Source organism: Nipponia nippon, unplaced genomic scaffold, assembly GCF_047370975.1.
Source record: "Nipponia nippon isolate SJK-2023a ecotype South Korea unplaced genomic scaffold, ASM4737097v1 scaffold_8, whole genome shotgun sequence".
Lineage (NCBI taxonomy): Eukaryota > Metazoa > Chordata > Aves > Pelecaniformes > Threskiornithidae > Nipponia > Nipponia nippon.
The window spans coordinates 35,994,667-36,019,302 of NW_028262402.1; the positions used below are offsets into that span (position 1 = coordinate 35,994,667).

At 41.9% G+C, this 24,636-nt stretch overlaps 1 protein-coding gene across 1 annotated transcript in view; it reads left to right on the forward strand.

The window, feature by feature from the left end:
* ENTREP1 (endosomal transmembrane epsin interactor 1) overlaps positions 1 to 19,183 on the forward strand; it is a 31,247-nt gene extending 12,064 nt beyond the window's left edge. The window contains exons 3-11 of the mRNA XM_087742072.1: positions 1,320 to 1,430; positions 3,251 to 3,379; positions 4,141 to 4,248; positions 4,368 to 4,486; positions 9,038 to 9,167; positions 9,800 to 9,875; positions 14,604 to 14,750; positions 16,579 to 16,868; positions 17,957 to 19,183. Of these exons, the coding sequence (XP_087598198.1) occupies positions 1,320 to 1,430; positions 3,251 to 3,379; positions 4,141 to 4,248; positions 4,368 to 4,486; positions 9,038 to 9,167; positions 9,800 to 9,875; positions 14,604 to 14,750; positions 16,579 to 16,868; positions 17,957 to 18,163 (1,317 nt within the window). The 3' untranslated portion in view covers positions 18,164 to 19,183. The remainder of the gene's footprint in view (positions 1 to 1,319; positions 1,431 to 3,250; positions 3,380 to 4,140; positions 4,249 to 4,367; positions 4,487 to 9,037; positions 9,168 to 9,799; positions 9,876 to 14,603; positions 14,751 to 16,578; positions 16,869 to 17,956) is intronic.
* Positions 19,184 to 24,636: the final 5,453 nt, after the last annotated feature.

The following is a 24,636-nucleotide window of genomic DNA, read 5'->3' on the forward strand; positions in this document are numbered from 1 at the left end:
ATAATGAGATGTTGTAATTTAAGGAATGAGCTTGCACAGTAATGCTCTTTGGCTCTCGTCCATTCAGGGGTGATTATTTTTCCCTGAACCTCAGTAAACAGGATCGTAATTTTTGCAACAGCTCTGATTTATTCTTGGTCCAGCTTCCTAGGTAGCTAACCATGGTACGTCAGCTACATTAATTTGGAAAGCGATTGTTGTCTTTGTGCATGTTTAGGAAATCCTTGTTGCTGGATCTGCTGTAAAGCTATCTGGAGCAGAACTGAGCCCGTGTCCCTTGTGATTTCCTTCTCTTCCTCAGCTTTTTGTCATCTCCTGCACTTTTAATTTAGGCCATTTTGATACAAAGGAATCTGAGTGAGCAGATTGTTACTAACAAGGATTCTTTTGGGCATTAAAGACCTGATACTTGCTTTGTAGGACTGAGTGCTTAAAATTTAAACATGTCACGAGAGGAATCTGTTATTTTTATTTGTCTCTAAAGTAGTAGTCTTACCCATAGTACACTCTCCTGAAGTACAGAAAAAAATTGCATGTGGGGACATGCAAAATCTTGAATTAGGACAGGAAAAGTTCTAATATGTGTTTAAAATCCATATCGCAAGTCTCCTCTAAGCACAGATTGCAGATCGTAAGGGCATACGTGAAAGTAGGACTTCATTTTATCCACTGCTTCTGCTTGTCCTTTTTCAAGTACTCTATTACTCCTGCCATTCCTGGTCTTTCGGATGGTTTATAAAACTGAAGGTATTGTCTGATTTATGAACGGAGGTGTTCTGGTTTTAGTAGCTAGGAGGAAATAAAATCATATAACCAAAGTCCCTTAAGTGTCTCTGTTCACACTGTACTGGGACAAATATTTTTTATTTATTTGTGCTGCAAAATAGTTTTGGAAATTCTATGCAGAATGAAAGTCATCTTAAGATATTTCCTCTTCAGGTTTCTTACTGATCTAAATGTGTTGAGAGATAAACTTGGTGGAAGGATATGACATACGATGGAAGCTGGACGGCTTGGAAATTATACTTTGCACTCCAGAAAAACCTTTAGCTGCCTGTGCTTTTCCATAGTTGCGTGTATTTTATTACCACACAACTAGTACAGAATAAGGAGGGAGAGAAAGACAAAGGTATTTGGAGTAACCATCTGCGGGGTTAAGATAAGATACCCTGGGGGACTGAAGTCATGGGGAGTTTTGAAAAGAAGGGGAGTGTCATTCCCAGCTTCAGTTTGGGAGTGGGATTTGCACTGACATAGGTTCCTTGAGTTGGGTTTGTGATTCTGTTCCCACTGCTGTTAACTTTGTTTTGCTGTTCCAGGCTAACCTATTTGTTCTGCTGTCTATCATCTGTGTTCTGCTGAACCTGGCTGGATTTATATTAGGATGTCAAGGCGTTCAGTTTGTGTCCAGTGTATCCAGATGCGATCTGGTGAGCAGACATACTGATTTACACATATTTCTTCACAGCATGCCACGTGAGCTTGCCGTGCTGGGATCACAAAATGTGCTAATGTAGAGATGCAAGTAATGCAGCTACAGCATGGTGGGGGAAAAAATAAAACTCTGTTTCCAGCCTTGAGTAATTTTAAATTGTGAACAGACTCAGTGAAATCTGCAACAGTATTTTGATTGTCTGTGTTCCTAAACACTTGGGTTTTTTTTTGAGTTGGAGTCTTCATAAGGTGGTCAGCTCCTAAAGCTGAAGACCCCAAAAGGATATGTTTTGAAAGGTTTTACTCTTCATTAGAAGAGCATACTTAGCCCAGCAATGGTTTTGTTTGACTTCATTGAAAGCTGGCCTCTGTCTTCAGGGTCCGAAGACACAGCTGATTTGGTACAAGGCTTTCTGAACAATTTTATGGGGCCATGCAGGAGGGAATCCCAAATATATCTTTAGAAAATCCCTCTTGCCAGCATTATATACTCATTTTAATAGCGTAGTAATTTAAGAACTAGCATAAAGGATTTTTATACTAATGTGATAAAGATAAACTGTTGAAAAAAGCCTGAGTGGGTACTGGTGAGCTACCTACAAAAAGCTCAGCCAGAATAATCTGTGGGTGGGATTACGTTTTCCTAGTTTGCCTCACCTAGTGAGGACAATTAGTGTTGATACCTTACAGCAAGAACTGTGAGGAAAAAATTAAGGTAGATCAAATTATACTAGCTTTCCAGAACACTTCTACTTGAGGAAGCAATCTGCACAAGAAAGGACAGAATGCAAAAGATTTTCTCAAATGGGTGTCTTTATGAACCAGGAACCTTGGAATAATTGAAATGGAAGGATACAGGGTCACTTGGTGATAAACGTGATTGTGTGTAAAGGCTTGAAGGACTTTAAGGGTTAGTGGAAAGATCTTTGAATATTTATTTTCGTTCATTTATTGCTTCAAGAAAGCTATTGTTGGTTCCTTAACATGCCAGTAGGTGTATTGCAGTGAGAGTGCAAGTTTAGAAGCACTTGGCAATCTAGATTCACCCAATATCAATGTACCGAAGCAGGACTGAGAATTGTTAACGTTATTCCAGATGAGATGGTTAAATGTTCCAGGAATTTTGGAGCCCTCTGTGGCGGGACGCATAGCATACAGCCGAAAGGCATTCCTGAAACCATAAATTATTCTGTAGAGTGGTTTATGTAGGTGGAAGACCTTTGACACTATGACTCTCTAGAGTTTGACATCTAAAAAACCAATTATCTCTAGATACAGAAGTACTGAATTTCGACCTGAAAACTAAGATGACAACATTCATTTGAAAGTTACAAACAATAGTGGTATACAGATGTAACTATTACTGATTTGACTGGGTTGAAATTATAGTTGTGGGTTTCATTCCATCCGTAGAGATGCAAAATATACTCATGAATCAAAGAAAACACATACACTCCAGATACAGTGGCTTACACATCAGTCAAAGAAAGAATTTCCAGGCTGCTATGCATCTGAAGGAGCATGGGTCCTAAAATTGCATAGTAATCAATGCAGCTTTGATTGCAGCTAAGTTGTATTTAAATGTCTTGAGCTTACCAGTAATGCTTCCTTTCAAAGAAGAATTATGCGTAATATAGCTTTATAATGCATGAATCATTGGCATACCAAACTGTACAAATTTCATTTTATGAGCCTGTATTTCCAGTCTGCTTTGCAGTCAGAAGTATAGTTTAACACATAGGCTCTATATTATGCAAGTAAAAATGTTGCACAAAACAGGTAGCAAATTAAAAGGTGGAATTTTGTGTTTTTAAAGGTGGATATGGGTGAAAACAAGATTTGTTTCTGCTGTGGAGAATTTCACCTCACTAAATGCACAGAAGAAGAGGCTGTGCTGAAGCTATACCACGTGAAGTTGTGCGGTGATGCTCACCTTCTTCTCAAGGTACTCTACACACACTGCTTAACCTGACTGCTTTGATAATGTCCACACTTGTGCGACAGTGCAGTGCTGAGGTGACTGCTGTGGTTACTGTGAAAAATTCTGTTATTTTTGTGGTCTTCCACACTGGTCAGATGCTCTTTATGGTTCTATAAAAGTTGTTTGGTGGTTTTTTTTTTCTTATCTCTGGGTTTTGACCAGTGCATTGCTGATCCAATATGGAGTTCTTGTCCCTTCTGTGTTTTATGCAACCAAAACTACAGCTGAATTCAGACAAGATTGCGTGGGTAAATATAGTGTAAATTTTAGCTAATGATTTGATGCCTTCACTGGTCTTTTGATCTTCTCAGCCTTTCTTGGCTTACAAATGCAACTTCCAAAGACAAGCATCTTCAAATATAAAAGTGCTTTAACATTTCTTTAATGGTGAATATCTCACATCTGGATTTCCCACAGAAAAGCAAAGAGGAAGGTTATAATTCTTGGATGAATAGATGGACTATAAATCACATCTGTGCAGTATTAAACCCTTCTGGATCTCTGTCAGGACACACAATAGGGCAAACCAAGTTTTTTCAAATTACTCCAATCTTGGAGGTTACCAGTCCTGACGACTTCGTCACATATTGTTTCTAAGAACTAATTGTCATGGTCAGCGTTGTGGTTTTTGTTTGGTTTTGCTTTAGTTTTTTATTATTATTATTTTGACATTTACAAATACCTTGATTTAATCTTTCAATTTCCATAATCTTTATGTTCTTCAGAAAGTGCTCTTTGCTCTTTGTGCCCTGAATGCTCTCACCGCCACAGTTTGCTTGGTAGCGGCTGCCCTGCGTTACTTACAGATTTTTGCAACAAGAAGATCATGCATAGTAAGTGAGTGCAAGGTGTTGCCTGCTATAAACAGCTGTACTGACTGTATTACTAGATTACACAGTTCAGCAATTTTTTATATCTCAGGAGGTTTTTAACAGAAGTTTCATTTGATTAGGATGATTCTCAGACTGGCGACCAAGATCACATTTTGGATCCTGATGATTTTGTCGCACCTGTGCCACCTCCCTCATATTTTGCAACTTTTTATTCTTGTACTCCACGAACAAGTCGCAGGTAAACCTCTACACTGTCTTCCTTTCTTTTAGTGTCTGTGGAAACACTGCATAATCTTCATTTTAAGACCATTTTCTCTGTTATTAACTTAAAAAGGTTGGTGACTTCAGAAAACAAACAAACAAACAAACAAAACCAGTTAGGAGACACTGTAAATATAGCGTGAGTGAGGGGTATAATTTTGTGGTTTTCACTTTAGATTCTGTAGGAACTCTTTCTGGGTAAGAGAAATACTGCAGTTTGACATGGCTGAAAACTTCCACGATGCTGTCAGGAGCAGGTCAGGGCAGTGATGGAAAGCCAGGCGCAACCTCTTGGCAAGGCTTGTGCGAGAGACCCCTGAATGGCAGCCTGGCCCCCCGCAGACCTTCCTGCCAGCATGACTCCGCTTCTCCCCCTTTGGCAATTAGGGCTGACTGGAGGGTATATTTTGATTGTACTGCCAGGCCATGGAATCACTACCCTTATCTCTGTACTCTTTGCACCTGGTGCTATTGCTGGACTTCTCTGCAGTGGCAGCTGCGGGATGGAGGAGGAGTGAGAGTGAACATGGGAGGATGAGTTCATGTATCAGAAAGAAACGGAGCATAGTCACAAGTCACTGCAATTCCGTGCCCCTCCTCCCCCCCTTTTTTTTTTAATTCATTACTACAAAGATGAGGGAAGACGGATTGGGAGGAGGATAAAATAATAGTTGTATAAATTTTCTTGTGAGTAAGAGAAAATGCGCAGAACGTTTTTATGTTGCAGAAGGCTGCCTTCTTTGGTATAGTTAGTGTTATGGAACATAAAATGTACATATGGTGGGGGGTTTCTTGTGTTGTTTTGAAGAATAGGGCTAAAAATCATTTAGCTAGTCCATTAAGTGTCAGCTCTGTTATTTTGCTGTGCTGGGACTTACTAGTGTCTATTTCTTCCAATTCAGTGGTTACTTGTGAGTTTTGTTATCCTTCATTCTGGAGATTCTGGAGGTGGTTATACACTGTTCACAGTAACTTGCAGGTTAGCTTTGTTTATTAGTTTATAACTCAGGTGGGGCTGCATTATTCTGCTGTGAACACACAATGTTTATACACAAAATATCATGATGCTGAAGCAGACTGTATCACTCTACTCTTGTTTAAAACTCCTGCTTTTTGCAGTGTGCAGGACTATTTAGTTAATTTCACTGTTTCATCAGGAATAGTGTGAATGACTTTCAACACTCTGTGGTCCTTGCAGAGGTAATTACAGATCCTGGGATTACCTAGAAAATCGTAACATGGCACAGGAATAGATTTAAGAATGAAAAAGTTGTCTAAAACACCAAAGACCAGGGTTGAATTCCAGACATTACTAAAAAACTCGTATGTGAGTCTTGGTTCAAGCTAGTTGTGAGAACAGAATGGTGTGCGTAATGATCTCTTTGGAAGATTAGGTATTTATTGAAATATGCTTGTCACAGTTCCCCTGCTTTAAAATGGGGCTGTCGTTCTTTGTCTGGCATGTCATTCTAGATGGTTATCTCCTTCCCAGCAGCAATGTTCCTCTTTGTCTATTTTCAGCGCGGCAGGGACTGCTGTACAATATTTAAGGCTTCTGCCATCTAATATTGGGTAGCCACCTCGTCCGTGACTGTGCTAAAACTTGTTCATAGTAACATTTAAGTGATGGTGACATTTTTCTGAAGTCAGGCCACTTGTTTCGAGGTGCTCAGGGTAGTTATGCAGCAGTGCAGAAGTTAAAGCAACAGACAGGCTTAATTTCCCTTCTTGGCAGATGAGGAAATATGACTCACCCCAGGCTGGATCCAGGGTGTCCAGCAGAGTGGCTGAGATGGGACCTGGCCTTCTCTCAGTCAGCCTCCTCGCACTTCTCCCTCCCCTCCCTGCCCGGTCTGTACGCCGAATGCCATGCTGTGTCTGTGACCTGGCTTTCTGTGCCGAGCTCCCACGGACCCCGCATCCAAAACCTTTGTGTGACAGGAGGGTGAGAGGAACTGCATTCCAGGGTGGCAAGCCACCATCTGCAAGCTTCACCTGGGGCGACTCCAAAACAGATACATCCCTTTGAGAAAGGAAACACTGCGGTGATCAAAACATGTGCCAAGGACATGTTTGGAACAGGTAGCCGTTCTCCTCCCTCCTTTAAATTGCAGAGCCAGAGGCACTGCTAACAAAGCCAATTCATTGGTTTGTTCATTTGTTCATCGGAAAACTTTTGCATTTGTCTTATTTAGTGGCAGACAAAACAAACTAGCATTACCAATGCCTGGTCAACTCTTACCTCTAATCTTGTTATTTCATAAATAAGGAAATAGCAATTAAGTTATTTTTCAGGATTGACACAACAACATGAACAGTTGCAGCTGAGTTCCCAGGTGAAGAAAAAAAATACAAAGTGTTATAAGGCATGTGAATTTAAGGGAAGAGGCAATCCATGTGGGGCAGCAAACCAATCACCTGCGGTCTAGAAATCTACCCCAGTCCAGTTTAAAGTACCGTTTGGGGACTAGATGCGTTTGCCAAAATGCAAATTTGCTTATCCACGTCGTATATTCTCAAATTCAGTATGTGTCTCAAATGGGATGCAGATGCTGCTGACAGTTGTTTCTTAACCACTGAATGTGTTCCTACTATTGAAACACTGAATTTTCCAGGAGGTCAAAGCCCTGGTGCTGCTGTTCAGCTGAGGTACGATTGCAGAAGGTGGGTGAGAGGTGGCTGAGGATGCGCTTTCCCCCTTCAGTGTCCTGCTTACCAGCAGCAGTACAGAGCCTCCTCATGGTTTGGAGCAGTCTCTTGGCAGTGGGGTTCCCTGAAAAAGCTCTGACTCCTCTTTCCTTCCTTCCTGTATCATTACTTCAAAAAGCTGCTGGCTTTTTGACTAACACAAAAATTCACCTTGCTTACTTAAGAAGTGAGAGTGGAAATCAAGAAATAAAGAGCAGATTGACAAACGTGCCCATCCTGGAAATGACTTTTATATTAAGTGACTTAAAAGAATGCTTTTCTAGTTGCATGTTCTGTAATAAGTTTTAACATGATGTAATTCTTGGATGCAACATTCATTTTCAAGGTGCGACTGAGCTGGGTGAGCCAGATCAGACATGTTTAAGAACAAAACTAAGGTTCAAGAAGTATATAATTTTGTGGCCTGCGTTGAATGTAAGCTCAGCATGAATGTACTGGAAAAATGTGAAGAAGTAATGTCAATGGAGCATCAATCTCCATCATACTCCAAACTTACTCTGAAGCTTTTAGGGGCAGATGAAATAGACTGAAATTAAAAACTTCTTTAACATGTTATATTTCCCCCATTTTTAAGATTAAAAAAATAAATGATCAGTTATCAAAATCTTTTCTTTCTTTCCTCAAATTTCTCCATTCATTACCTCCATTACCTCGGCAGGAGCCTTTCGCGAAAGTGCTCCCCAGTTTTCTTTTTGGAAGTTTTATTGTTTTCTTCTGTACGCAGCCTTCCATAGACATTTCCATTCACTCTGCCCCTTCCTCTCAGCTTGCAAGAAAATTTTCACAGTCATCTTTGTTCCCTCAAGCCAGTGTCCAGAGAAGCCCTAAACTGTGGGAGGAAGGACTTGCTCTTGTGTAATGTTTCTCTGTAGAGAGATCACATCAGCTAGTGATAGCTGTAAGCCTGACATGGGTCCACACAGCAAAGCGCGTAGGCTTCTGTGTGTTGCTTGGGGTTCCTGCTCAGTACCAAATCAGCAATTTAAAGGGTAATAAAAAGCAGAGAAAAACTGAGACGCTTTGGGTCACAGACTTCTCTGAAGATTGTGTGGGGAAGGTCCCCTCGGCAGCTCTGCTGTCAACCACCATGCTTTGTTCCAGTGTTAATGGGGTAATGTAAACTTATGTTATCAAAATCGATATTTGCCAAAAAGAGTTTCTCCAGACACTGTTCTGATTTCTTCCCTCTCAGAGCTACCTCCTAAGAGGAAGATGATACAGCAAAAGGTCTTTGGGATTTCTGCTGTATTTCAGGTTTCAGAAAGCTCTTTGAAAACTGAGAATTAAGGTTAATGAGGTACATTTGCCTCATGCAAGCCTTTGTGAATTGATCAACTATAATATTCTTAGCCAAGCATCATCACAAAAGTAGTGTTTGGTTTGAGTTTGCCTTTTTCTGTGCACCCGTATCTGACCATAAAACATGGGATCGGAAGTGTCTTGAATTTCAGTTGTAATTAAGAATTTAGTGGTTCACAAAAATCAGAGCGAGGCTATCACATTTTGAATTATCACCTGTATTTGAATCTCTTGAAACAAAACTGAATCTCTGAAGTAAAACTGAAATGGGTTCCCAGGCTCGGTACTGCCCAAAGACAGTTGTAGCTCTGGTGAACGCTTTGGAGAGGCACCTCCTAAGGAACAATTTCCTGCCATCTTCTGGGAAAACCTCTGCCATCTCTTGGCGAGTTCATTAGCTGTGATGGAGATCCCAAAGCCTGAGCTGGCATGGGAAAGGTAGTGGAGTTTGGTAGCTGACGACATTTTTCTGCAGCTGGAAAGCCGTACTGATGGAGCTGCTCGGTGTTGTTTGTTGCAGGATGCTTGGCTCTGATGTGATACCGTTGCCTCATATTTACGGAGCGCGAATCAAAGGTGTTGAAGTGTTCTGCCCTCTGGACCCACCTCCTCCTTATGAAGCTATCTGTAGCCAGAACAGCTCTGAGCAGGTATGGCCCACGGAGTTTAAAGTGTAACTTGTTTTTCTGCTATAAAGGTAAGGTTGCACTGAGGCACGGTAAACATGAGCCAGGTATCTTTTCAGTTCAGAATAGCAGGAGAATGTGTTTGGCTACAAACGTGGCTTGCTGTAAATTTCACGCAAGGTTTTAGTTAGTCGCTTAGCTTTACAGTTGAAAAGTTTTCCCCAGTTGGAAAACCAGGTCCGAGCACGGGAGAAGGAGCAAAATACACTGTGGAGCAGACCTGTTGCTGGTTATTCTAGAGGACCCCTGTGGTGCCTCCTTGCTTTACCTCCCTTCCACACCTGCACTCCTCCCATGTGGGACTAGTTCAGGCTTTTGGCATGCTCGCTGATTCCTTTTCACTGTTGTTTTCAGAAGACAGGTGCTTTTTCCCAGAAAATACTCAGCAGGATAAAATTGGCTGACCTGGATGATGGACATTAATTTTAGACATTCACTAGTCTTGGTTTTGCAGTGGAATTGAACACATATCACATAGTCACTGCGCAGTTAAGCAAAAGTGTTCACTTTCTAAGGTGGATGTTGCAGTTCTTAGGAAGTACCAGAAAAAAAGATGGAGGCTTGTGACTTTTCAACTTTTTTCTATTTTATTCCAGGCAGGTGCAGTACAAATAAGTGTCATGGAAGCTGTTGTTGATCCGGGGGGAGTGAGCGACAGACAGGCTTCTCAAGGTAAAAAGTACATTTTAAAGTTTATTCTAGAACAGTTATACCCAACCCAGATGACTTAATGTAACAGCAGCATTATTATTTCTGTGAAAGACAGACACCATCTTGCAAGCCAGAGATACAGATTCGTGATTGTTTTGGGGAGTAGGAACAGGGATTAATGTTTAAAATACATAAAAAGTTGTTTGCTCTTAAAATACAAAAAGAAAGATATATTTCCTTCTTAGTAATCTACAAGTTATGTCCATACGTTTTAAGAAGTGATGTCCAGGTCCAGTGCTTCCATTTGTTTTGTATAGATGATGGTGCCTGTTGACATTTTGTTGCTGATGAAAATAGGAAAAGGATAAAATAATGCTGTACTGTGTTGAGCTAAATGTGGGAATTACTCTTATTATTCAGCCTGCACTGGAAGCATTACTAAATACTTTCTGCATACTGGTATGGGACATAGGTAGACTACATGTACAGGCCACATCAAGCTTTGCTCAGCATTGTTTTAGAAAACCATGGAAATGGTTCCAGGTTGTTTTCAGCCTGATCTTTGTTGCAGCGTACACTTGTGGTTAAACATTATTGCCTCCCAGATAAGTCACAAGAAGCTTTTCCAGTACAGCGCTGGTGAAAATCTGTTCTACTTTTCATTTGAACTTGCCATTATGGGGCAGATTGTCTTTTGTGCAACAGACGGCTGTGTGCCTGTCTGCACAATGTTCACATCACAAGAATATACAGAGTAAAGACACGTGGGGGGCAGGGGAGCAAGCCCCAAATGTTATATTTGGCTGTGGCTTCTTCTCTGCCAACCTACTTCTCAAGCTATAGGAAAGTTTTGGTGTGAATTTTATCAGTTGAAATTGTCCCTACGAAGTGGTGGCAGGAAAAAAACATTGTTTACATAAAACCATACTTCAACCAAATAACAAGTCTTTCAAAGTTCCCTTACACTCTGGCAGTCTACCTGAAACCTCTGAGAACAAGCACTTGGATGCTTCTGATATCTCATCAGTTGTGATAACCAGAAAGAAATTCAGAAGACTTGTAGCAAAAAGTTTAATCGTCAAGGAGTTTGGATTGATAAAACTGCTATTGGTTTCTCTGGGCACTTTGAGCACAAACGAAAATAGGATATCAAACATAGGGCTGCATGGTGACTGCTTAAAGTTATGAGAATGGAAAACAGGAAAAGAATACTGTAGAAAATGCAACTGTTGTGAAGGAGAGTCAGGAAAGTTTTTTTAAAAAAAAAAATAAAAAAGAAAAAAGAAAAAGCCATGATGAGGCATTGTTTGAGGTATTGTTTGTATTTAAAAACTTCCTTTGCAAGCAAGCAGACGTGAGTACATGTGATAAATTGTACCCTCCTCCCCATCTTTTTGACTGGTTTGCCCATGGTTTTTGTTTTTTTTTCTTAAATGAAAAAGCCTGTAAAGAGACATTTAAATCTTAGCCTGGCTGTTACATTCAGATAAAGAAGAAAGTGAGCATCTTAATGAAGAAAATTAACACTGCCAAAGCTTCCTAGGGGCTGTGAATTCAAGAAAAGAAAATATGCTGAGCAATATCTCTTCCTTTATATTTGGAGAGGTGTACTGGGTCTGGCTGGGATGGAGTTAATTTTCTTCATAGCAGCCCATATGGTGCTGTTTTGGATTTGCGACCAAAACTGTTCCTAACACACCAATGTTTTAGCTCTTGCCAAGCAGTGCTTGCGCAGCATTGAGGCTTGCTTCATCTCTTGCTCTGCGCCCCACACCAGCGAGCAGGCTGGGGGTGCACAAGAAGCTGGGAGGGGACACAGCCGGGACAGCTGACCCCAACTGACCAAAGGGATATTCCGTACCATACGATGTTATGCTCGGCAATAAAGTCTTGTGGGGAGGTTTCCAGGGTTGCCATTGCTCAGGGACTGGCTGGGCATCAGTCAGCTGCTGGTGAGCGATTGGTTTTACATCACTTGTTTTTTCTTTGGTTTGTTTTGTTGTCGTGTGTCCCCCCTGCCCCGCCCCCAACTGTCTTTTTATCTCAACCCACCAGTTCTCTGACTTTTGCCCTTCCAATTCTCCTGCTCATCCTGCTGAGGGGGGAGTGAGTGAGCAGCTGTATGGGGCTGAGCCAACTACTGGGGCTAAACCACAGCAGGAGGGAAATACAAAATGAGGGGATATGTTGGAATTGTGGCAGAGTAACTCCCTGCGTTGTCTCAGCTGATGTAGAGTAACAGTCTATAAATAAAAGCTGAACTTTCGGTTTATGCCGGTAGTCTGTTGTGCCAGGGCATTTGTGTATGATGCCATGATTTCCTTGGCATCATCAGGACTGATCGACTAAGCGTAGGTCCCGACGGAAGTTAAAGCTATGCACTGCTCTCTGCCAGCAGAACCAGGCGAGTCCTGGCTGCCTGCTGCAGGAGGAGCTGTATGGCTCTCTGTGCCAGCTAATGTGGTTTTACTGACTTCAAAAACACTCCTGTCAAGCAAAATGGGACTTTCCCTGCTGACTGTAGTAGGAAGACATGCAACTTTCTACTGATGGCTGGGGATGCTTGGCAGCATCACATACTAGGTGGGTGCATTTCCAGTGCACACCAGCTTACGCCAGTTATCTCTGACACGTGAAACCTTAATATTATGAAGAATTATCATAAGGTTATGAAATTGGTTTGTTCATCTGTTTAGTATTTTAATAAAAACAACTTCCCCAGAGCACCAGCAGCACTGTGCCTCAAGGACTGACTGCTGGCACAACTCCACTCGTGTTAAAAAGTTTATATTGGTGATGGATTCTTTAACCCTGCCTGATTCTTGATGTGCCATGCTTTGTTGCTGGGTCCTACCTCCTAACTTTCCAGGCTGGTATCTGCTTCATATAAGTTGTGTCACTGTTTCTTTTCTTTAGAGATTTTAGGTTGCATTTGTGTAGGAGATAAGGTGCTATGCTCAATGGGTACATATCATCCAAGCTTTAATTTTCTCAAATGTTCCAGTCACTGGTACATTTCTGTTACAGTAGCAGCACAACCATTTGCCATCTTCTGAATAAGAGACTATTTACATTAATTTGTCTTTTTGCTCTTGCACGAGCAAGAACATTCCTGTTCAATATCTTCACTGATGATCTGGATGAGGGGATTGAGTGCACCCTCAGTAAGTTTGCAGGTGACACCAAGCTGGGTGGAAGTGTCGATCTGCTGGAGGGTAGGAAGGCCCTGCAGAGGGACCTGGACAGGCTGGATCGATGGGCTGGGGCCAACTGCATGAGATTCAACAAGGCTCAGTGCCGGGTCCTGCACTTGGGTCACAACAACCCCATGCAATGCTACAGGCTGGGGGAAGAGTGGCTGGAGAGCTGCCTGGCGGAAAAGGACCTGGGGGTGTTGGTTGACAGCCGCCTGAACATGAGCCAGCAGTGTGCTCAGGTGGCCAAGAGGGCCAATGGCATCCTGACTTGTATCAGGAATAGTGTGGCCAGCAGGACCAGGGAGGTGCTAGTGCCCCTGTACTTGGCACCGGGGAGGCTGCACCTCGAGTACTGTGTTCAGTTTTGGGCCCCTCACTACAAGAAGGACATGGAGGTGCTGGAGCGTGTCCAGAGGAGGGCAATAAAGCTGGTGAAGGGTCTAGAGCACAAGTCTTATGAGGAGCGGCTGAGGGAGCTGGGGTTGTTTAGCCTGCAGAAGAGGAGCATCAGGGGAGACCTTATTGCACTCTACAACTACCTGAAAGGAGGTTGTAGCGAGGTGGAGGTCAGTCTTTTCTCCCAAGTAACAAGCGATAGGACGAGAGGAAACGGCCTCAAGCTGCACCAGGGGAGGTTTAGGTTGGATATTAGGAAGAACTTCTTCCCTGAAAGGGTAGCCAGGCATTGGAACAGGCTGCCCAGGGAAGTGGTTGAGCCTCCATCCCTGGAGGTATTTAAAAGACGGGTAGACGTGGTGCTTGAGGACCTGGTTTAGTGGTGGACTTGGCAGTGCTAGGTTAACCGTTGGACTCGATGATCTTCAGGGTCTTTTCCAACCTTGACGATTCTATGATTCTGATTGTTTCCTGTAATATGCTAGGTGCTATCAGGTGAAGGTATAGAACCAGGCTTGGTGAGAAATATGCAGCTTCATCCTGTCGTGTTCACTAAAAGGCAGTTGTGGGAATCGCAGCATATAATTTCACCCTAAGGAACAGGAGGAATGTTGATTAATTGGAAAGATGAAACACATCACAAGAATTCAGGAAAATCTTTATTTTAATAAAGAACCTCATGAAACAAGATTTTTAATTCCCTGGGACTGGATTTACAAGCTATCTATTTGCAAACAGTCACTGACATTTGTGACCATATGCTGTCATATCTTGATACAACTGCTTATATGCAGGAGGATTTCAGGCTCTGTGAGATTTAGTTTTCTCTCTAAGAAAGCTTTAGCTCCCTTCTCTCTGATCAGGTAGTTTAAGGTGAGGTTTATCCTAGGCAAAGCTGTATTTTTTTTTTTTTTCTGCTCCAGTGGTATAAGGCTGAACAGGTTTCTGCAAATGTTTAAGCAGGCCTTAGAACAGTGTTACTGGTGAGTGTGGGCATATGCACACATACACGCACCTCTAGGCTTTTGTGTCCAATCATTACAGCTTGGGGGGAGGGGGCGTTAAAAAAATCAGTAATAATCTCTAATAATGGCTTCTACAGATCTGCTTTATTCTGACTACTTTTCCTTCACCTTTACTATTCCTGATTGCGCAGGTGAAGAAATTCCTGAGTCTTCCAGCAGAGCGAGCCTTTCACCTTCAAATGCAAGCTTGCTGCCTGCAGAAGGAGCCAGGAGAGCCTTCAATCCCTTGCGTAAATGGTCTAAAAGTGACCCTGTGCTGCACTGCTGGTTGCTTCAAGGTGACTTGATTTTCTCTATCAGTGCTTGTGTAATGAGTCCTTAAAAGAACATTTGTCAGAAGGTTCATACCTTGAACCTAATATCTGCAGAAATCAGCTACTGTTGCCCAACAGAGTATCAACATTACAGCAAACGGTTTGTGCTTTGCCAAATCTTATCCACCCAACACCTCAGTCTTGCTGCTCTTTTGGCTTTCACATCTAGGAACAGGGTCTGTAGCAGGCATTGCTAGTTTGGGGAGGAGGGAGGGATGGTGGAAGATGAGGAGGAGGGAGCACATAGTATTTTTCAGTGTATTCATACACTGGCATCTAAAAGCTTGCAAGGGCAGTTGTCAATGTGAGCAATTTAAAGCACAGTTAGCTTGGGTATTTGGTATTAGCCTATAAATTTGCACCCCTTTTCTTGCTCCTCATAGCATCAAAAAAAACCCAAGAACTCAACACAAAAAACCCACAGCAGAGAGCCAGTGAAGTCTGTCACAGCTGCTTTGGTGTCAGTGATCCGATTCAGTGGCTGTGGGAAAACTGCTAGTGTGGCTGCAGAGTCCTTGAGTCTGTTGACACTCTCAAAAATCCACTAGTCAAGAGTCTTGCAGTTTTTATTAGAGGACATTAGAATCCCTATAGTAGCTGCTGATACATATTAGCACTCACAAAATGTAAGCGGGGAGGGAGCATGTTAGTAGCAACTATTTACTTTGAATATTGGGAGCATGCCTGTCTGGATTACACTTACTATTTTGTGGAATGTTTTTATGTGTCTGCTACATCATGTGTTTTCTCTTTTCCTCCAACCAACTTCCACCACAGCACCCCGGAGAATCTGCTGCTGAAGCAGTAGTTACATGACACAGAGCCTATTCATAGCTGTGAAAGCGGAGCAGAGTGTTTCTGCTGTAGAGAGACTCCCATCAGTCAGAAGCATTTGGGCACTTTAGGCTTGGTGTAACTGAGGCTAGGTCTGTGCAGCACTGGACCCGAGAGTTAAATACATGAGCGCTGCAGAAAGGGAACTCGGCTGCAACAGAACAACAAAAGTTGCTTCCAGCGAGTTAGTGCTCGTCTTGCTGGAAAGTTCTGGACCTCCTCCTGGTGTTGTGTTTGGCATAAAGCCAATGCTGAAGTGCTTCTTGAACGACCTGTAGGTGCTCTTATTTGTTGTTTTTAACAGGGCCAAAACCTGATGATTGTTATTTAGACCAAAGGCAGTGGATTTTTGTTTGGACCAAAGGCAGTGGAATTGATTCTCTGCTGCCCCTTGTTTAGTCCTTGCAAGGTAATTTTGAATATTTTTTTTCATTAAATTTCCACTTTGTAGTATTACTAGCTTCCAGCTTGACAAGCAACTATTTTCAGATATTTTGTAACTAGCCCTCTAGACTGGTAATAACTGGAAGTTACAAAAAGTTTAGGAGAGATCATAAAAGCCTTCAAGCTTTGCTTAACCTGCTTGGTATAACTGTGTGTTAACATTAACACTGAACGCTCATTTCAGGTCTATTCAGAACAGAAGCAAAAGAGAAAGGAACCGATGTACAGAAAATGGCAAACAGCTTTCCCAGAAATGTCCTTCCAGACCCTTTGATATGTGATACATGCTTAACCATAGCTATGAACTACTCTGTTTTACAGGCATTTTCTCTAGTGTAAATCCAGTACAGAGGGAGCCTTGCGTGCTGCCCTGACCATGCCAGACTGTTAAGTTTTACGTGGTTAAACTGTGTGCTGCATCATCACTGAATCAGGATGGAAATCTCAGGGGATACTTGTTGAACAGTACCGTGAACCAAGTGGATTGTTTGCTTTGTTTGGTCTTTGTCTTCAGGGGCAGTGCTCAGCTGTGAAGCTGCCACGCAGACTGAAGTCAGACCACCACTCTGCGCTGTCACCTTGCGGAAGAGTTTGAGAGCAAAAGCTTTGAGGGGAAGACCCCTGTCTTTGATAGACTACAAGTCTTACACAGACACTAAACAGCTTGTGGCGTGGATCCTAGAGCAGTCCTCCTGCAGCATGAGCCCTGACGTACATGAATTGGTGGAAAATATCAAGTCTGTTTTAAAATCAGATGAGAAATATATGGCCGAAGCTGTCACCAGTGCCACCTTCCTTGAGCAGGTAGCTTTATTACTTGTATTTATCGGGTGATGTGGAAACCCAAGCTGGCCTTGGTTTGGGAGTACACATGCTTTGCTCTGTGTGTCAAAAGTTTTTGCACCCAGTTAGCTTCCTTTGGTACTTTAGTTTTATTTAGAGAGTGTGCGAGAGGCTGTGCAGCCGTGATGTCTCTTGCTCTATCAGCCATAAAGCCAGGAAGGCTTTCAGAAGACTGAATACATGTGTATTTAAAAGCTGAAGGAGATGGTCTTTTGTGGTAGAATCATGAACTGTAAATAACATGCTGGCGTTTTATGCTGAGCGTGGCAGGGGAGAGGGAAGACATGTTACAAAGCATTTACTATTATAAACTGGAAGGAATGGAGGCTGACAAGGTAATTTGTCTGTAAACCCACTAGAAGCAACTTTTTGTAATTGGCTCCCAGGATAAAAATAAGAGTACTAAAGGAAAAAAAGCAGAAAGTAGAAAATATGTGTTTACATTAATGGAATCAATATTTAGAAGTTTCAGACATTACAGACTTCATCAAACAAATGTACCTTACAGACCATTTGGATAGACAAGTTGATTCATGGTTGGTACAAGTGATTTGCTTTGACTACTGGTTTTGGTTTGAGTTCTCACACAAAACACATCGAAGATTTTAATTTAGACTCTGCAGATAAAGTGAGATTTTTCCACTGCAGCCTACAGGCAACAAAAGCCTTAAATTTGACAGAAACAGCTGAAAAAAAAATTCCTTATGAGAACTTAATTTATCACACTGGCCTGAAGCTTATTACAGTCCAGTGACTTCTGCAGGAAGCAACATTTAGATTCCTATTAAGCAATACTTGACATGCCATGGTTTGGGGTGAGCTAATTCTTGTGCAGCTTTAAAAAAAAAAGGGGGGGGGGGGCGGCAACACTCAGTCCTTTGCCCATTGGGTTTGCTTTTCCCATGCCTCCTTGACAAATAGCAGTTTTAGTCTCAGCACGACAACTAGCTTCTCCCTAGTTGGGTAAGAAACCATATTAATGGAACAAGAGCCTGAAAACAAATCTGATTTACATTTTCTTTTTTTTTTTTTTTTTTTTCCTTTTAAAGGTGATGACACCTGCCCAGCAAGCCATGTCATCACGTGACGGTGTGTTACCTTTCAGACGGCACCCTGGATTCCTGCACCTGGAGAGCTGTGGTGACCTGAGTACTTTCACCACAGATGAAGACAGGCTAGCAGAGAGCAGGATCCAGAGAGCAGAGCATGAACGGCCTCACAGTCTTATTGGTGTTGTCAGGGAAACTGTACTTTGAGCTGGTTTCTGTCTGTCTTTGAGCTGGTTTCTGTTTATTCCTCAGTAGAGCACTTCTGTCAGATATACATGCTGCACAGGAAAATCACCTCTGACAAGTGGGTGGAAGAGTGTGTTGGTAATCCATTTTTTTTATACCCTCACACTCAGACTCCTAAGGGGAGGCTCGTTCTACAAAGCCTATTAAGCAAATTGCAAGCTGGCCTTTATTGGGCTGCTCAGGTGCAACTAGTCCATGATACAGTACTGTCCTGTTGCATCTCTCTTGTCCAGCACCACTTAGGATGGTTTTACTTTTTTTACTCAGCTTTTAAACGAGAGATGGCAGAATGTCTCTATGCCTGGGTTTACTGGGGTGAGGCAAGGACAGTTAATGCATGTGTGCACTTTGTACCTCATTGGAGACCAGGGCCAGTGTCAATGCCTGCATTCATCTGGTGTGTGTTACTGTAGCTCCGCTGCTTTATTTATTTATTTATTTTCTGGCATGTAGCAATTTACTTCCTCCTGGAGGTGCTTGTTCTGTACCAGCTGCCACCCATGCAGGAAGCATGCATGCAGCCACCTCAAATCCCCTGCAGGCGTGCAGGTGACTACCTAACGTTGTGTTGGCAGTCTTAACCAGTAGGCCACAGCGACCCATGAGCTGACACCCTCTGGTTAATAAATGTATATGCCAGTTGGCTCAAGCTGTTGACTGCAGATAGTTTGTTAAGCTCTGTTCTACATGTATGCTGCTAACATGGAATACACTAAGTATTTTCAGAAGCTGGGATCAGGCACACAAGTTCTATTTGCAAGGCTAGTTGCGTACTTCTGTGTCTCAGCAGGATGGCTAAATATTCCTGCTGCTATTTTAATGATAAAGCTTCATTTAAAAATTATTAAACAGCTTTCCCACTGAAAACCAAAAAGCTTTAAAGTGAGTTATAATTAAGGTTGTTCAGAAGTTGAAACTGTGCAGTATGGCTTGACTCACTAAAGATGATACCTGGAGTAAAATAAAATGCTTTTCTCTACACTGGACTTGGTCTTTTATTTTTCCTGTCTACTAGAGGAAATACATTAGGGGTATTGAGTTCACTGGAGCACCAGCATATTGGTACATTCTGCTCTCGGAAGTAAGAGCATAGCAAGTAAAAACTGAGGGGTTTTGTCCTGGAGAAGAAAGAAAACACCACAAGAACACACTGCTTCATTATGCTAGCTTTTACCTCGGCTCTGTTACATATTTTGCAATTCCATCACATGTAAAGCTCCAACTATTCTTGTTACATGCATCATCTTATGTGGGAGTTCTTTCAGATCTTCAGTATTGGCTTTCTTTTCCCAGTTAATCATTGCCCTTCCAAAACTTGGTTGTGGAAGAGGAAAATCATGTTCACCTCATCAGTACAAACTGTACTTCCACTAGCACATGATAGCTCTTACCTTGCTGTCACACTCTATATATAAACTCCCTGCAACCCTACTGGGAGAAAAGTCTGCAAAGGTCCCTGGGTTGCAAACCAGAATGCAATGTAAGCTTATGCTTCAGAAGACTTGATCACAATTCAATTAATTGCTCGTTATCGCAGTGGAACGGGACTAACCTGAGCTAAAGTTATCAGCTATTGGACAGTGCTTCAAAAAGCAGGTACATGTTTCAGATAACAAGAGAGTAAAAATCAGTTTTCAGTAAATTATCTGCTTATTATAGCTCTTCATTTCTAACCAGGTAATTACTCTGGGATGAGTGCCACAATTATTTATAAAACCTATCAATCAAGTTATTACCCAGGTAAGCTGTTTCCTTAGTGACCTGCAGAAAACATGACCTGTTTTTCAGCTGGTTATGCTTTAACAGGCACTAAGAGAAATAATGTGGCAACAGCAGCTGTTCCATTAGAGGAAAAAGTAAAAAAAAAAAACCCACATATATATTTAGTCATCAACTTTTCTGAACAATACTCACCTTTCTGTTATCACAGGCTTCTCTAGAAGACCTGTTCCCTGTCCCAAAGGAGTGTTTCAGAGAGATGACAGCCAGGTCTATGCCCAGGGTGCACTATGGGTAACCAGTCTCACTTCATATGGTGAATGCACAAGCTGAGGCACTTTGTGTCAGGGTAGGAGCCTATCTGTTCTCCGTGTACCTCATGTAACATACCTGGAAATTTTGTAGCTGAATCAGTGTGTAAAAAATACTGAAATTCCCACATTTCTTGGAAACTAGCCTGAACACCAAGCAGGCTAGTTTCTGTAGCCAGGCTGTGCTCTTTTCTGCACCAGTGACTTGACAACCTTACTGGTTATGGACTGGATAGGCAGGTCCTTGCTATGTATCATTCAGGACTCTGTTTTGTCCACTAGCCCAGCCCCTTCAGCCACTACACCTAATAACCGCACCTTGACTGCCTTGACCTTACAGCTCGCCCCACACACCTCTCTGACTGTGGCACACCAATCCAGAAAAGATGAAATACTTTCTAGATGGGAAGCAAGTCTATTGCAAAACAATGCTCTCACAAACTGAGTAGTTTTCCAAGATGATACAAGTTAAGTTTCTCTACAAGTATTAGAACAATAACATCGCAAGTTTCAAAAAAATTACTTACCCATACACCCAAACAATGTAGCAAGGTTTAAATGAATTATCTTCAGGCACTGAGGGACACAGTAGCATAGGCAGTTTCTTAGTCATAATTAGACTCTCAGCAAGAACTAATGTCAAGGACACTTACCACACTTAATGCTATTTCAACAAGTTTAAAACATGCAAAGATTTCAAGAACTGTAATGTGTCTGCTGGCTAACTTTAATCACCACAGTTCCAGTTACAGTGCAGCCCTTAGCAACAGAAAAATAATTTTCATTTCCTAAAGTGTTTTTTATCCTCAAGGAAAAGTTTAATGCAAATGTCTTTCATCAGAATCAGTCTCCCACCAGCAGCTGCTTTAAAAAAAAAACAAAAAACAAATAACCTACCAGCTTTATGAGCTATCATATATTCAAAAGACACACTTCTCACACCTCCACACCTCTTCCCATTTGCAAATGCGGTCTCAGTTGCTGTCCAGGCAGCCTTCAGAACTAATGGCAAAGTAAGTCTCCTGTCATCAACAGCACTCTCTCAAACAGATGCCTTCACCACTCCTCCTGCAACTCTCACCCAATGGAAAAGCCACCAGTTAGAGCAATGGGACTTTATTAGTGGGTGAGATGCTGCCCTCTTAGTCCCAGACTTTCTCACTTTAAAAGAGGGGGGCACAAAACAGTGCAATCTGTCATACTGTCTCTCTGCCCACTGCTGCCCGGGTACGTCTCCTGAACTTCCATGGTCTTGCTTGAAGATGCCTTTCTGGAGAAGGAGCGTCATACACATCTATCATCTCCTCACTCAGTGGCGAAATTCACAGAAACCATGGAAGATACTGTATGGGATGGAACAGGGAGGAAAGGCAGAGCGCATGCACAGGGTAAAGATGGGAGGAAGAAGCACCAGTGGATAAGTGATAAGTGGATGCTTCTTATAAGGATAAGCATGAAAGATGGACTTAAAGTGGAAAATAAATTGTACCTGGTTTCAGGTTACTTCTCTGAAAGTCATTCATATGTCTTTGCCCTGTTCCCCCCACCCCATACATATGTGCATGCAGACGATCAATCATCAGAAATGCCAGGGAGGTGGAGGGAGAGGGCACAGGCCTGTTAGCCAATTGCCTAGGATTCAGAGGGCCATTTTTCTGCCATCTTAATTTGCTCATCAGTAAAATCATTCAGTGGGGAAAAATTCTGCACAAAATTGCTGCTGCGAAAGCATGAGAATTAGCATAAATGGTATGTTGCCTGGCTGAGCTGAAATACAAACATTTAAAATAGACTCTAGGTTTCAAGGGAGGGGAGACTTCTAGGAGAGCAGTCACGCCAGGTGGTCAGTAGCAGAGAAAATGAGGGTATCCAAAACCATCGTACTAGAGAAGGAAAAAAATGTCCCTTCTAGAGTGTTTTAAAGAAACAGAAGTAATTAGGATTGACATTTACAGCAACAATCAGCCTGTTTAAGAATGAACTACAGCACCCTTCCCATACGTGCTGCAGTTACTTTCCATTAGGTCTGAGAAGCATCTCTCTTAATCGACATGCTGTTAAAATTCTTTGGTTTCCTAAGAATGGTTGCTGTCCTCCCTCAAAAAAGTCAGCGTGCAGATTCATGGATACTGTCCTTATACATAAATGTTTGCTAGATGTATATATACACCTTATTCTTGTACACCAAGCTCATCAATATCTAACAGTTTCTCTAATGAGCTATGACTATTACATACAACTTATGACCTACAGTCACACTTCATTGTGGAGGCCAATGAAATCACTGTTCAGTGCTTGTCACATTGCTGAAAAGCCAGGAAGAACATCTAGCAGGATGCACATTCACAATCTGGGCATTTTATGTGCCACCTTATTTGAAGTTACAAAACAGAAACATTTTCTTGGCTCTGAAGTTTGGTTACTGTGCAGTTATGGGGTATGATTATACACCATTCTTGTGGAAGGAGCTATCAAAAGCAGTATCGAAGAACCTTGCAAATTATCAGTACTATGGTTTAAGTTAAAAGCTCCAGTCATAAAATGCAGACCTTCAGATACAAAGCAGGCTTTCAGTAATAACTAGTGTTCAGAGTTCTAACACTATCCTTTATAAAAGAAGGTTGTTAATTTGCAAACTGTAATTAAAATACAAACTGTCTGAAAGAAGTTCTCTTTTGGCTCAGTGACCTTCTCACTTAATGGTAAGACATTATTCTTGCCGAACTGACAGAGCCAAAACCAAAACTCCAAAGTAAATGTGTTTAACACCAGGAGGTGCTGGTTTGTTATCATCCCAGTAAGAAAGGCACTTGGACTCTGTAAAGTCTCATTTAAAATGCTATTTATTAGATCTAATGCTATAAAGAAAGAGGATAGTATAGATAATTTTATATCCCTTCAGATGCTGGGAACCCCAACTTGTGCAGCATCAAACAGGACTATGATCAGGGCACAACAAGTTGCGCAGATCCCATCCATGCAAGGTTAACCCATTTTGGTCATTTGAGCTATTACAAGATTTTCTTAAAAAAACTCCATTCATCACTTCTACTCTCAAACAAAAAGGATGTTCATGTGAGAACTTCTTGCTGCACTTCTAGACACAGGCAAGGACACACAGGTGGTGTCACCACCAGTACCAAGCCGGAGCTGGCAGCAGGCTCCTCTCCTCTAATCAATCAGCTGCCAGATTTATGCTGTGGCTAAGGGATCTCCCTGAAGGCCATGCTGTACAAGCAGCACCGACCAGCACACCACAGGCCTGGGCCTTACTCAGGTTAACTGACATGTGGACCACCAGCTCCTCCATGTACAGTGTTCTTCAAGTCAGGATTGCTACCATATGCTCCCACACTGAACATTTATCTAAATCACAATCCCAGTCCTGTTCTCAGACACCGTCAGTCCCCCCAGAGTATCAGCACCACCTCTCCAGCCTGCAAGGCACCACAGGGTGCTGGAACTGGGGTGGGGTGGGGTCTGCTCATCCTCCTCGTGTGGATCCAAACCATTAGAACACTGGAGCTGAGGGCAAGAAAAATGACCCCTGTGAAGACAGCAAATCTGTGAGATTTATATCTGTACTGCTGAAGGAAAAGTCAGACATAGGTTTATCCACTGAAATGCAGAAAAGTTTGTAATATAGAAATAGGAATGTAAAGCTTTAACAAGAATGGTAATAAACAGGAGGATGGAGGGTGGCACGCAGGAAAACACAGAAAGCAACCTCAGCCTGTCTGCTGCACCATTTATCAAAAACTTTACTATTTCTCCAATCTATCATTTGAACAAAAAAGGTAAAATACTTCATTCTCCCATATTGGCAATATTTGTATTTCACATTATGAATAGCCACTCAGTGGCTGAAGGCCCACGTTTAGTTTTCTTCTGAATCAGCTGTGGCGTATGTTTTAATTTCTGTAGTTTCAAAGTACTCACGACAACCTACGAAGCACAGAAAATCCTATGAAGCCTCACCTGAAGAAATGCCCCTTTGTTGGCTTTTGCTGGTTGACTTTCAAATACCATCATGTTTTTCATCATCAGTCTCTCATTATACAAACATTTGTTAACCTTAGCACAGGCAGTTCCAGGATTTATTCTAAGGACAGACATATTACAATTCTACTTTTTATTTATTCAAATGGTATAGGCCTTTAAGAATAAACCGTGCTGATGACCTTTGTAGAAGAAAAGTGGTTTCAGAAATTATAGTAAGTGTAAAGAATTTTTAGCAAGGCCTCATTTATGAAAAAAGCATATTTAAAGCTATTCAGACAATGAAATAATACTTTTTTCACATAAAAGGCATCCTGAAATAATTTGGTTTTGGAAGATTCAAACATGGTGATATTTCATATGGTAAAAACTAGGATGCAACCTTAAATAAGGAATCAATCAGCT